Genomic DNA, 12,053 nt, shown 5'->3' on the forward strand with positions numbered 1-12,053 from the left:
GTATGAGAGTTTAGTACTATGCCTGGTACCTAATAGGTCTGCAATAAATGGTCATTTTAAAAAGCCAAATGCTAAAGATTTCCTTCTATTAAGTTTTCACAGTCCCAACACTCAAAGATCAAAGGCCAGGAAAAGACATCTGTAGCTATAATGAACAAAAGATGTTATAACACAAGTTATAAGACAAAAGATGTTATAAATAATTTTTCATTTAAGGATAAAGTGTTTACAAGCTTCGGCAGGCCTCTAGTGCTCACCTTGAGGCTCAGCTGTTTCCTTTTAGAATCTGTACACACAAGGCACAAAGTGGTTAGAGAGGCCAAGCCCAGCTAGAGTCACTCAGCAGAAGCAGTAAAGAATGCCCTAGAGTCCTGGCTTCAGACTCTGCTCAAAGCATCCCTCTATTGCTCAAAGGTGACTCAGAGCTCAATTTTAAAACATATTTAAGTGAATACCATCCAGGGCTGAAACCTCATACTCAATCTTCCTGAGTTTTTGCCACCATATCCTCTGCCTTCAAAGTCTGAAATCTGCTTTGTACCAAAGGACTTATTAAAAAGTGTTTTAGCTGTCCTTCACTTATTTATCAAACATTTACTAAGTGTGTGCTGTGCAGTAGGTGCCAAGAACACAGAGATGGTTAAGCACAATCACTGCTCACAAGTGTAATCTAGGGGCAAAGATGCAGCAAGGCACTAGAGGGGCTGGCTGTGATGAGTCTATACTCATCACCGAATTGGGGATCAGAAAAAGAATCATAAAGACATGAGCTGAATCTTGGGGGAATAAGTTAAGTCTGCACCAGAAACAAAGGGAGGAAGGAATTTTAGCAATGGTACAAGCAAGTGAGAAGAAATGGATATTGACAGCTTAATGTGTATGGGATGCATTTTATTATGGCTGGAGTACAGAGGTAGTAAATGAGCTGAGATGTGGTCAGGTGCCAGATCATGAAGGGACCGTGGAGTCGAGAGAGCAGCATGTTAGAGGGACACTTTATTCTAGAAGCTACTAAGCATGGTGGATTAAAGCAATGGTTCTTAACATCCTTTTGTGTCACAGATTCCTTTAAGAACCTGAAAAAAGGTATGGGCCCTTTCACTGGAAAAAGGTACATACACTTAGACATAAAATGTTGCTTAAAATTGCCCAGTTAAGGAGTAAGACGGGGAGTAACTGCAACAGTCCACATAAGACATGATGAGGCCTCCACTAAGCCACAGGAGCCAGGACAGAAAAGAGGAAACAGATGTGAGAAATAGAAAAATGGTTGGGTGTTATCAACAGGTGTTTTCATCAATTGGATTTGAGAAGTGAGGGACAAGTCTAAGACAGTTCACTCCCAGGTCAATTTGTGGTTTAGGCAGTTGAGTAGAAAGTAGTGTCACTGATGGAGAGGCACAGGCTTGCACAGAAAGGATGGGTTCAGTTTGGGAAATGTCAAGACAAAGGTGCCTTTAGGACATTCAAATAAAGAAGTTAACCAGGAGGCTAAATATGCTCTACCTTTTGATGATTCTTGTACTTGGTCTCTTGACCTGATATTATACAAATAGACTCCTAAATCTCTGTACAACACTTCTGAATTGAGACAAGTATATCCCCCATTTGCAGAAAGGGATCCAGAGATGGGAAAAGAAATCAAACTTCACACACCCAAAATTATTTCACAATTTTTTTTACTAAAAGAATAGATTTTTATTAAGCGTTGTAAGTTTCTTTCCATCAGCATTAACAGAACAACAGACCAATTTCCATCACAGAACAACTCCTGCGGCATTCTCATTCCTTTCTGAAACTCTTCCATTAACTCCTGAAGTTTCCCCAAAGAAACATCCATTCAAACTTACATTAATAAACTATGGAGCTTTTGTGGTGAGGTGGGCCAAAAAGGCAGGGAATTTGGAATCTGGGAGTGGGAAAGAGAAATACATATTATCCATCCACTAAACACACTGTCAAAAGCACAGGAGAGGAGATAGTAATACAGGAAAAAAAATGAAATAATTTTTTACTTTTGTCAATAACATCATTTATCAGGGAGCACTAAAAGTCACCGACTCCTTGCAGTTAAAGTTTCTTTACCTAGTGTGTTATTCTAAAAACAGAATAGAACAGATTAGAATAGAATAGAATAGAATAGAATAGAATAGAATAGAATAGAATAGAAGGTAGGAGGGGAAGTGCCTTCTGGGAAGCAATTAAAATGAAGTCATCAGATTTGGCTGGGTTATGAGAGATTAATAAAATCTGAAATATTTATTTTGCTTCATTTACATGAAAATTCACTAGTCATTAGTTACTACCAACACGGACAAAAAGAGCATCTATAAAAGTACAGGGGCAATGTCAAAAGCTGAAATGGGCACCCTAGCACAGGGGATTTTTTTATTTTGCTTTTAACCTGGAAAAGATGATTTTGTAAAAAATGACTTTATATTCTTAGAACATCAAAATAACCTCTGACAATATTCAAGATAATTAGCAGTAACAGGGGAATAGGTGCACTGAGCTCTCTACCTGCACCAGCAGACTACTGCAATAAGCCAAGGGAAAAGAAAATAGAAAGTCGAATAAGATGCCAAAGTCACAGGATGGAGAAAAATATAAGATGACACGCAATGGAACAGTGAAAACTCAACCCCCCACCCCAAACCCCAAGCATATTTAGGAAATATGCACCAGGAAGTGAACAAGTATAATGATTAAACCTTAGTAGAATTATACTAACTACTTTCAACTGTGGTCTACTTGTACTGACTTTTCAAAGGTGGGTGGGTCGTAGAGGCTGTAATGGTAACATTGACATGCCCACAGGAGCCTTGTAAGGTTCCAAAGGACTGGATCACCATAACCAAACAGCTACCCCCACATTCTTCCTACCCTACATAAGCATTCCTGCCCCCCACCCTCTACCTTAACCACCCTCCATAATGCCTTGTTCGACGGTTTTTCTCGGTGATCAAAAAAAGTTAATGTGACTTGGCCAACGATGTCAGAAATCAAGATGGAGACAAAAATCAAATGTCACTAGCCAAAGCGAGTACCAATTCTTGGGCTTTAAAGTCTACCCAAAGTCCTACTGGCTCAGAATGAAAATGATGCAAGTGAGCAGAAGTTTGTCAGGCCTGGTCCAGACCAGACTGGACTGGTCACTGACTAAGTAAGAGTAGGAGTTATAAGCTGATCCCAAGACACACCAGCAGAAATAAAAAACTGCAAGTCCTTGCGGATCAGTGACTATACACAACCAGAGTGTTTTGCTTATGGTCCTACAATGTAAAGGGGTCATTTCTGGGGGTTCCCAAATGACTTTGTTCAAGAGAGGTCACATAAAAGCTAGAAATGGAACCTCAGGTGAAGGATGACAGTCTCTTCAAGTGGTGAAGCAAAAATCAGACCCCACCTTCCACAATTTGTCCTCCAATTAGAAAAAGTTCATCTCCCAGTAATGAACCTTAGTTTTCCTGGCTTTTAAGTTGTGTATTTTGTCAGATAAATAAAAATCTAGGAATATGGCCATTTATGGTTCTTTCTTGTAACCTTCCAAACCCAAAATGCTGAATCCAAATAAAAATCAAGGTTGGAGATGACCCACTTGTTTCACCCTGGGCTGGGGGAAAAAGAGGTTGTGGAAGGAAGAAAAGCCTTTTGGCAAACTGGAATCATCCCTGCCAAAGCAGCAATTTTACCTCTCACAGTGAATGCCTACAAAATAAGAAATTTTCTTAATGGTGTGAGAGTTAACAATACTGTCATTTGATTGTGTCAGATAGATTCAAGATGCACAGAAATAGCAACTGCAAAAAATATCTTAGCAATTTTAAGTTCAAGTGCTTCCTATTAGAAAATGGAGATATAGGTATCTCACAGCTCAGTGATACTGGCTGCTTTTAGAGCTCCAAAGGATTCATCCCTCTGTGGCTCCAGAAAGAAAATTCCAAGCCATGTAAATTTACTACTATCCCTTCCTTTGCTGGATATAGAAGTCCTACCTTCAAGATGTTGTGACAGGTTGGGCAGGTCCAAGAGAAGGGGGACCACATTAGGGGAGCTGATTCCAAAGAGGAGGTTTTTGTATACTTTGTTTCTACTTCTGTCTGGTTAGATGTACACTCTTGTCATCTTTCTTTGGTTTATGTAAGAAGTATCTGGGCAGGGGTCAAGGCATTCCAGGGCTCCCTCCCAATGAAAATCATGGATTCTCTTAATCTGGGACAGATTAGGACTAAATAGTCTGACACTGTTTTCAATTTCCTGTGATCTGGTCATTGTAAGTGGGCAGTAAGCAAATAGTCTTCTGGTTGGGCAAAAATCACCAAGGACCTGCTGTGGGTTAAGGTGCATGGGGTTTTTCAAAAAGAACCCTGCTAGAAGATTAGTCAGTTGTATTTCTGTAGAAATGGTACTTCTTGGGCAAGAATATCACAAAGCCCAAAAGGAGGTATATGAGGCTGGAAGCCTCAATTCCTGAATGAAGACACAATGCTAATTTATTGCAAGCCATGTTTCCCACCCTCATACTTAGGCTGCCCAAGGAGGGAAACTGGAAATGCAAGGTTGTCTCAAGATTATCTCCAGCAAGGAGGAATAGCCTCTTTATCCTGGGCAGATCCTGGCCACACAGGAGGCTGAGAATCTTTTAATAGAATTCTTCTCAAGGCCCAGGCCAGAGTCCTCTAAGGTCTTCCTTGCAAAGCAAATGAAAAGATCCAGTAGTCAGAATGTCAATGAACAAATGAAACAATCTAGGCGTGTAAAATCAAATAGTCAGTTTCCTCACACTTCCCTACCCTATCTTTCCAAAGCTAGTCCTCTCTCCTTCAGGGATTCATGTCAATCAATTCTAGCCTGAAACCAATTTGACCCTGGAGTTCCAGAAGAGATTTCCTCCAAATTGGCTGAAAGCCCTTTCAAATGGTAGTCACCTCCCATCCCCCTCCTTTTCTCTCCAAACCTTCATAAGGAAATGCCCAACTCTTCCCAATCCCATTCCAACCTCCTGTTTTCACCATATGGGATGTGAGGGCTCTGTTCAAAATTAAGCTTGTAACAACCCAAGAGTTTATTGTTCTGAACAGGCAATTTCTGGAAAGTACTTTTTGTCTGATTTAGAGAAGCCCATCCAACTTCTCATAATTGTGATGGGCTGTGACTTAATAAGAATTTCAGATTTAAAGTGTGGTCTTTTGAAACCTTCCACTCCATAGCAGTGGAAGCATTTCTGGGAAATTGAGTAAATCCTCTGGGACATCACCATGTATGTATGTATGTATGTATGTATGTATGTGTGTATATATATATACACACACATATATACACACATCCACACACACTTACATATATATAAAATATGTATAGATAAATAGATCTGTCTCTTTATATAAAGGGTATGTGTATGCATATACACACATTCATATATACACCCACCCACACAACATCCACCCACACACACACACAAGCACACTCACACACACACACACACACACACACAGAGTCTTTTGAGTCCCTTTCGTACTCAAGTTCATTACACTGATCCCCACCCTTTCATGGTGTGGGCAATAGGGAGTGAATGAACTGTGCCACATCTTCTATTTTACAAACAATGCACTGGTTGAGAGGCAGGAAAAATCTGCCCAGTACTTTTCTGATTCACTTGAATCCCCCAGTACAAAGGCCATTGATAGTTTTTTTGAAGTGTATAAAATAAAAAATAAAAATTAAAATAACCAATACTACCTTACTTTTCTGAAAACATCTACCTATCTGATTGTCAGGCCAAAGCTAGAGGTGGTGGTACAAAATCCAGGGGTAGGTAAGTTGGAAGGAGTGAAGAAGAGGTAGATACCACTTCATAGAGGGAAAAAAAAAAAAGAAAAAAACCTCAGGAAGCCACAGCTGTCCCCACAACCTCATAGGTTTATAAGTCTATGATAATGAGTATCATTATAAATGCTCAGTAAAACCAAAGCTAGAGCTTTTCTATAGGACCTTATGTGATGATACCCAATTTCTGACAGCTACTGCCTTACTAGGCTCCCAGAGGAGATAAATAAACTATTGGTGCTATATATTCAATTTGAGACTAGGAGCTAGTCTTACTGCCATTCATCTTTGACCAGAACTTCTCCAGAAACAGACCACTGAATCTGAAGTCCCAGAAACAGGCAGGGAAGGGGAAAAGATGGACACAATAGGACATCCCACCAAAATTCTGGAGAAATCTAGGGTAAGCATTTATATCCTCCTCTAGCTTGGGCCTAAAATCAGAAAAGTAAAAGTTTTTCCCTCTTCCTGGTTTGGTGAAGCCATCTTCAGCTTGTCAGTCCTCTTTCCGTTGTGCCACAGTTTCTAGCTTTTGCTCTTGTAAGTGGTTCTTCTCCCTATTATTCATAGGGAGGTAGCGGTTACCATTATTACACTCATTGCTGTCTCTGGATAAGGCACATTGTGATGGAGCTGGAAGACGGTGATCACTCTTCTCTTCCTTGATCAATGCGCCACTGTTTCCATTTACCTGGGAGCGAGACCGACCTTGATGAAGCTCCAGGGATTTAGAAACTCCATCTGAAGAGCCCTGTTAAAAACAGAGATACTCAGTGGAAATGGGAATCCCAGACTGGCTGACCCTTCCTAAGCATATTCATAAGCTAGCCTGAGGAAGTGGCTTCAGTTCTTCAAAAACACCAGAAGACCTCAAGTTGGTTGATAACTAGTACAATCTTTTTTTTTTTTCTGAGACGGAGTCTCGCTCTGTCGCTCAGGCTGGGGTGTAGTCTGCAATCTCGGCTCACTGTAAACTCTGTCTCCAAGGTTCAAGCAATCCTCCCACCTGAGCGTCCTGAGAGTAGCTGGGATTACAGGCGCCCACCACCATGCTGGCTAATTTCTGTATTTTTAGTAGAGATGGGGTTTCATCATGTTGGCCAGCCTGGTGTCAAACTCCTGGCCTCAACTGATCTGCCCGCCTCAGCCTCCCAAAGTGCTGGGATTACAGGTGTGAGCCACCACGCCCAGCCGGATACCTAGTACATTCTGGTATTATCTTGAGAAGTTAGGGTGAAAACATATAGACCCAACTGAAATCCAATGGCAATGACAACACAATAATGACACAGCTACTTTTTCTTTTTTTATACAGGGTCTTGCTCTGTCACCCAGGGTGGAGTGGAGTGCTGCAATCCTGGCTCACTGCAGCCATGACCTCCTGGGCTCAAGCCATCTTCCCACCTCAGCCCCATAACTAGCTGGGACTACAGGCGTGCACCACCACATCCAGCTGATTTTTGTATTTTTTGTAGAGACAGGGTTTCACCATGTTGGCCACACTGGTCTTGAACTCCTGAGCTCAAGTGATCTGCCCGCCTCAGCCTCCCAAAGTGCTGGGATTATAGGTGTGAGCCACCGCGCCTGGCTGACACTGCTACTATTTACAAAGCTTTAAAATATGTTTTTCTAATACTATGGGGATCCTAACTGGTAGATATGATCATGCCCCATTTGCTGATGAGGAAAGTGAGGCTCAGAAATATTAAAGCAACTTGCTCAAGCAGACACAGATACAAAGTCGTAGGGCCAGGATTCTACCCCTTTAAAGTCTGTTCTCTTAACTGCCATGCAACACTGCCCAATGCTGACAATTGAACAGGCAAATGCAAAAAAAACACAGAAGATCTATGCGCAATATTCCACAGAATCTTTCTTTTATCTTTTTGAGGCAGAGTTTCGCTCTTGTTGCCCAGGCTGGAGTGCAATGGCATGATCTCGGCTCACTGCAACCTCCGCCTCCTGGATTCAAGCAATTCTCCTGCCTCAGCCTCCTGAGTAGCTGGGATTACAGGCATGCACCACCATGCCCGGCTAATTTTGTTTTTTAGTAGAGACGGGATTTCTCCATGTTGGTCAGGCTGGTCTCGAACTCCCGACCTCAGGTGATCCGCCTGCCTCAGCCTCCCAAAGTGCTGGGATTATAGGCATGAGCCACAGAATCTTTTATAACTAAAAACAATCACCTGGTTTTTGTAAATCCCAGGAATATGATAGCTATTGCTAATGATATGAACTACATTACCTTGTAGTGCAGTGCTGGTTCTTAATGAATGATGCTGGGAATAATAACAGCTTCTGACTACTAAATGGTTGGACATGCCACATACTCTGTTGTTCCTTTTACAGATAAGAAAACTGAAGCTCCTAGGAGGCCAAGGCGGGCAGATTGTTTGAACTCAGGAGTTTGAGACCAGCCTGGGCAACATGGTGAAACCCCATGTCTACAAAAATTACAAAAATTAGCTGGGCATGGTGGCATGCATCTGTAGTCCAAGCTACCCGGGAGGTTGAGGTGGGAGGATCACTAGAGCTTGGGAGGTCCAGGCTACATTGAGTCATGATTGCACCATTGCATTCCAGCCTGGGCGACAGAGTGAGATCCTGTCTCAAAAAAGAAAAAATAAACAGGCTCAAAAAAGTACAAAGACTTTACTATTAGTCCTCATATAACAACTCTACAACATAGATACCAATTTCTCCAATTTTATAGATGAGAAAACTAGGGCAGAGAGGCTAAGTAACTTGCCCAAGGTCACAGAACTAGTAAGTAGCAGAGCCAGATTCAAAGCTAGATCATTTGGTTTCAAAGTCTGTACAATATGGGGCTTACTGTGAAGTATTGTCCAACAACCTGGAAATAACATGAAACTAGTAACAGCCATACAAATGGATGGAATTAGCCACCTGAAGGAATCAACAAATACATCAAAACATTACAAGTAAGTGAGTTAAAAATTTAAGAACAGGTGGCCAGGTGCTGTGGCTCACGCCTGTAATCCTAGCACTTTGAGAGGCCGAGGCGGGCAGAGCACAAGGTCAGGGGTTGAGCACCAGCCTGACCAACATGGTGAAACCCTGTCTCTACTAAAAATACAAAAAAAGTAGCCGGGCGTGGTAGCGGGCGCCTGTAATCCCAGCTACTCAGGAGGCTGAGGCAGGAGAATTGCTTGAACCCAGGAGGCAGAGGTTGCAGCGAGCCGAGATCACGCCACTGCACTCCAGCCTGGCGACAGAACGACACTCTGTCTCAAAACAGAGACAAAAAAAAAAAAAAAAAAAAGAATTTAAGAACAGGGCTGGCCAGGTGTGGTAGCTCACGCCTGTAATCCCAGCACTTTGGAAGGCCGAGGCAGGCGGATCATGAGGTCAGGAGTTCGAGACCAGCCTGGCCAACATGGTGAAACCCTGTATCTACTAAAAATACAAAAATTAGCCGGGTGTGGTGGTGGGCACCTGTAATCCCAGCTACTTGGGAGGTTGAAGCAGGAGAATTGCTTGAACCCGGGAGGCAGAGGTTGCGGTGAGCCAAGATCGTGCCACTGCACTGCAGCCTAGGCACTTTGGGAGGCCGAGGCAGGCAGATCAACTGAGGTCTGGAGTTCAGGACCAGCCAGGCCAATATGGTGAAACCCTGTCACTACTAAAAATATAAAAATTCGCCGGGTGTGGTGGTGTACTACTGTAATCCCAGCTACTCACGAGGCTGAGGCAGGACAATTGCTTGAACCCAGGAGGCGGAGGTTGCAGTGAGCTGACATCGCGCCACTGCACTCCAGCCTGAGTGACGGAGCAAGACTGTTTTTAAAAAAATAAAAATACAAAAAAAAAATTTAAGAACATATAAAACTCTTGTGGCCTAGGAATAATCTCAGGAAGACAGGATTACAGTGTAACCAGATTTAATAAGCTGGAACATTTTATTAATTATCTCATACTCTTCTTTTTCTGTCCCGACTGAAACAGAAAAAGAAGAGTCAAAAAAGAAGTCAGCAGCAGCTCTGTCCAGAGAAGATGGCTTGCTATAAACCAAGTTGAAATGAGGATTTCCTTGGCTAGGTGACCTCTAGAGCAAATAATAGTGTCCGCAGCCATCTTAGCTAAGAGAAACTTAAGATCACCTAGCATCCCTTGTTTATTCTCTCACTTTCCTCATCTGTAAAATAGATAGAGTAAGAGTATCTACTTCGTAGGTTCCTGTAAGGATTCAATGAGACACTATATATAAAGCACTTAGAACATGTGTGTTTGGCACAGTGTAAGAACTCAATAAATGCTCACTAAGGCTGGGCACAGTGGCTCATCCCTGTAATCCCAGCACTTTGGGAGGCCGAGGCAGGCGGATCACCTGAGCTCAGAAGTTTGAGACCAGTCTGGCCAACATGGCGAAACCCTGTCTCTACAAAAAATATAAAAATTAGCTGGGCATGGTGGCATGCACCTCTAGTCCCAGCTACTCAGAAGGCTGAGGTAGGAGGATCACTTGAGCCCAGGGGTTTGAGGCTACAGTAAACTATGATTGCAACACTGCACTCCAGCCTAGGTGACTCATTAAAAAAAAGCTAGCTAATATCACTGTTCTGATTCCATGCTCCCCAAGCAAACTTCTGATACCATGGCCTCTCTTGTAGCTCGCCCTTAGAGAAAGCAAGCTCTAGTAGTAATGGTTAAAGGCATGTACGCTAGAGTCAGCCACACTTGAGTCTGATGTTTGTCTCTAACAACTAGAGTTGTTATACTATATTGGAATTAGCATAGCATGGGGCTTTGCAATCAGTTAGCTCAGGCTGTAATGTCAATTCTGATACTGACTTCATAGATAATTTGGGGCAAGATACTTCGTTCTTCTGAGTCTCAATTTCCTCCTGTTTAAAACGGGGAACAGGCCAGGTGTGGTGGCTCATTCCTATAATCCCGGCACTTTGGGAGGCCCAGCTTGAGGCCAAGAGTTTGATACGAGCCTGGGCAACATGGCAAAACCCCGTCTCTACAAAAAATATTTAAAAATTAGCTGGGTGGCTAATTTAAATTACAGGTGGCTCACACCTGTAGTCCCAGCTACTCAGGAGGCTGAGGTGGGAAATTTGCTTGAGCCTGGGAGGTTGAGGCTGCAGTGCACTGCACTCTAGCTTGGGTGACAGAGCAAGACCCTGTCTCAAAAAAATAATAATAATAAAATGGAGAATAATAAATATTTCACAGGGTATTTATGTGGTTTCAATGAGCTCACGTGTTTGTAAGAGTGATTAGAAGAGTAAATGTGTAATACATTGTAATAACTATTTCTTATCATAGATCAGTTCTTTATCTCTCACCCCCTTCTTCCCCTACCCTTTAGCCATATCCACACAGCTATTTCTATGATCTTGGTTAGTGTGAGTCAACCACTAAGAGATCTATTCACTAAGAGATCCAATAAGATCTACTCTTATTATACCAAAAGTATCAGGCTTTTCAGACTGTATGCCTGATGACCAGACCCTGAATCGCGGTGAATTCACCAAGGCTATACTACCTTACGAGAGCCTATGTGGTGATCAGCTTTCCTTCTAGGTGCATCCGTTTTACCTTACTGAGCAGCTTCAAGAAAAAGCTGAGAAGCTTTGGAAAAATCACCAAAGTCACTGTTCTCTAGCTTTGGAGTGCATTATGAAATGCTTTGTGTGGGAGACTTACTATCTAGTTCCATTTTTGCCTAAAAATAACATTAAAGCAAACTTATCTTCTTTGAGGAAACATTAGATGATGGGGATTAACATGGATGCAGTGAGGGCTGGCTGTATACAGAATAGATTTAGGATTGAGAACTGATGACAAAATTGCCCAGGATTAAAGACTACATGTAGAATGTCTAGAGGGGGCTTGGTAGAAAGTAGGTACTCAAGAAATGGTAGCTGCTATACTATAAGAAGCCCAGCAGTTTGAGTCTACTACAATATTTTGGATCACTACAAGAATAGGTCCTCCTAGTTTGTATTTGGGTGGGGTGGGGCATACCTAATGAGGACCAGTGGGAACTGTGATATAATCCAAGGCATGGATTAGAAGAAAGTTTAAAGGCCGGGCGCAGTGGCTCACACCTATAATCCCAGCACTTTAAGAGGCTGGAGGATCACTTGAGCCCAGGACTTTGAGACCAGCCTGGGGCAACAAAGTAAGACCCTGTCTCTATAAAAAAAAAAAAAAAAGAAAAACTTTGGGAGGCCAAGGTGAGTGGATCACGAGGT

General features: G+C 42.4%; 1 protein-coding gene across 2 annotated transcripts in view; it reads right to left on the bottom strand.

The window, feature by feature from the left end:
* Nucleotides 1–1,662: 1,662 nt before the first annotated feature.
* FAM120C (family with sequence similarity 120 member C) overlaps nt 1,663–12,053 on the bottom strand; it is a 114,079-nt gene continuing 103,688 nt past the window's right edge. For both annotated transcript variants that reach the window (XM_054544613.2, XM_054544615.2), the window contains one exon: nt 1,663–6,577. In XM_054544613.2, the coding sequence (XP_054400588.1) occupies nt 6,323–6,577 (255 nt within the window). In that variant the 3' untranslated portion in view covers nt 1,663–6,322. The remainder of the gene's footprint in view (nt 6,578–12,053) is intronic.

This window comes from Pongo abelii, chromosome X (genome assembly GCF_028885655.2).
Source record: "Pongo abelii isolate AG06213 chromosome X, NHGRI_mPonAbe1-v2.0_pri, whole genome shotgun sequence".
In the NCBI taxonomy this organism is placed as follows: domain Eukaryota; kingdom Metazoa; phylum Chordata; class Mammalia; order Primates; family Hominidae; genus Pongo; species Pongo abelii.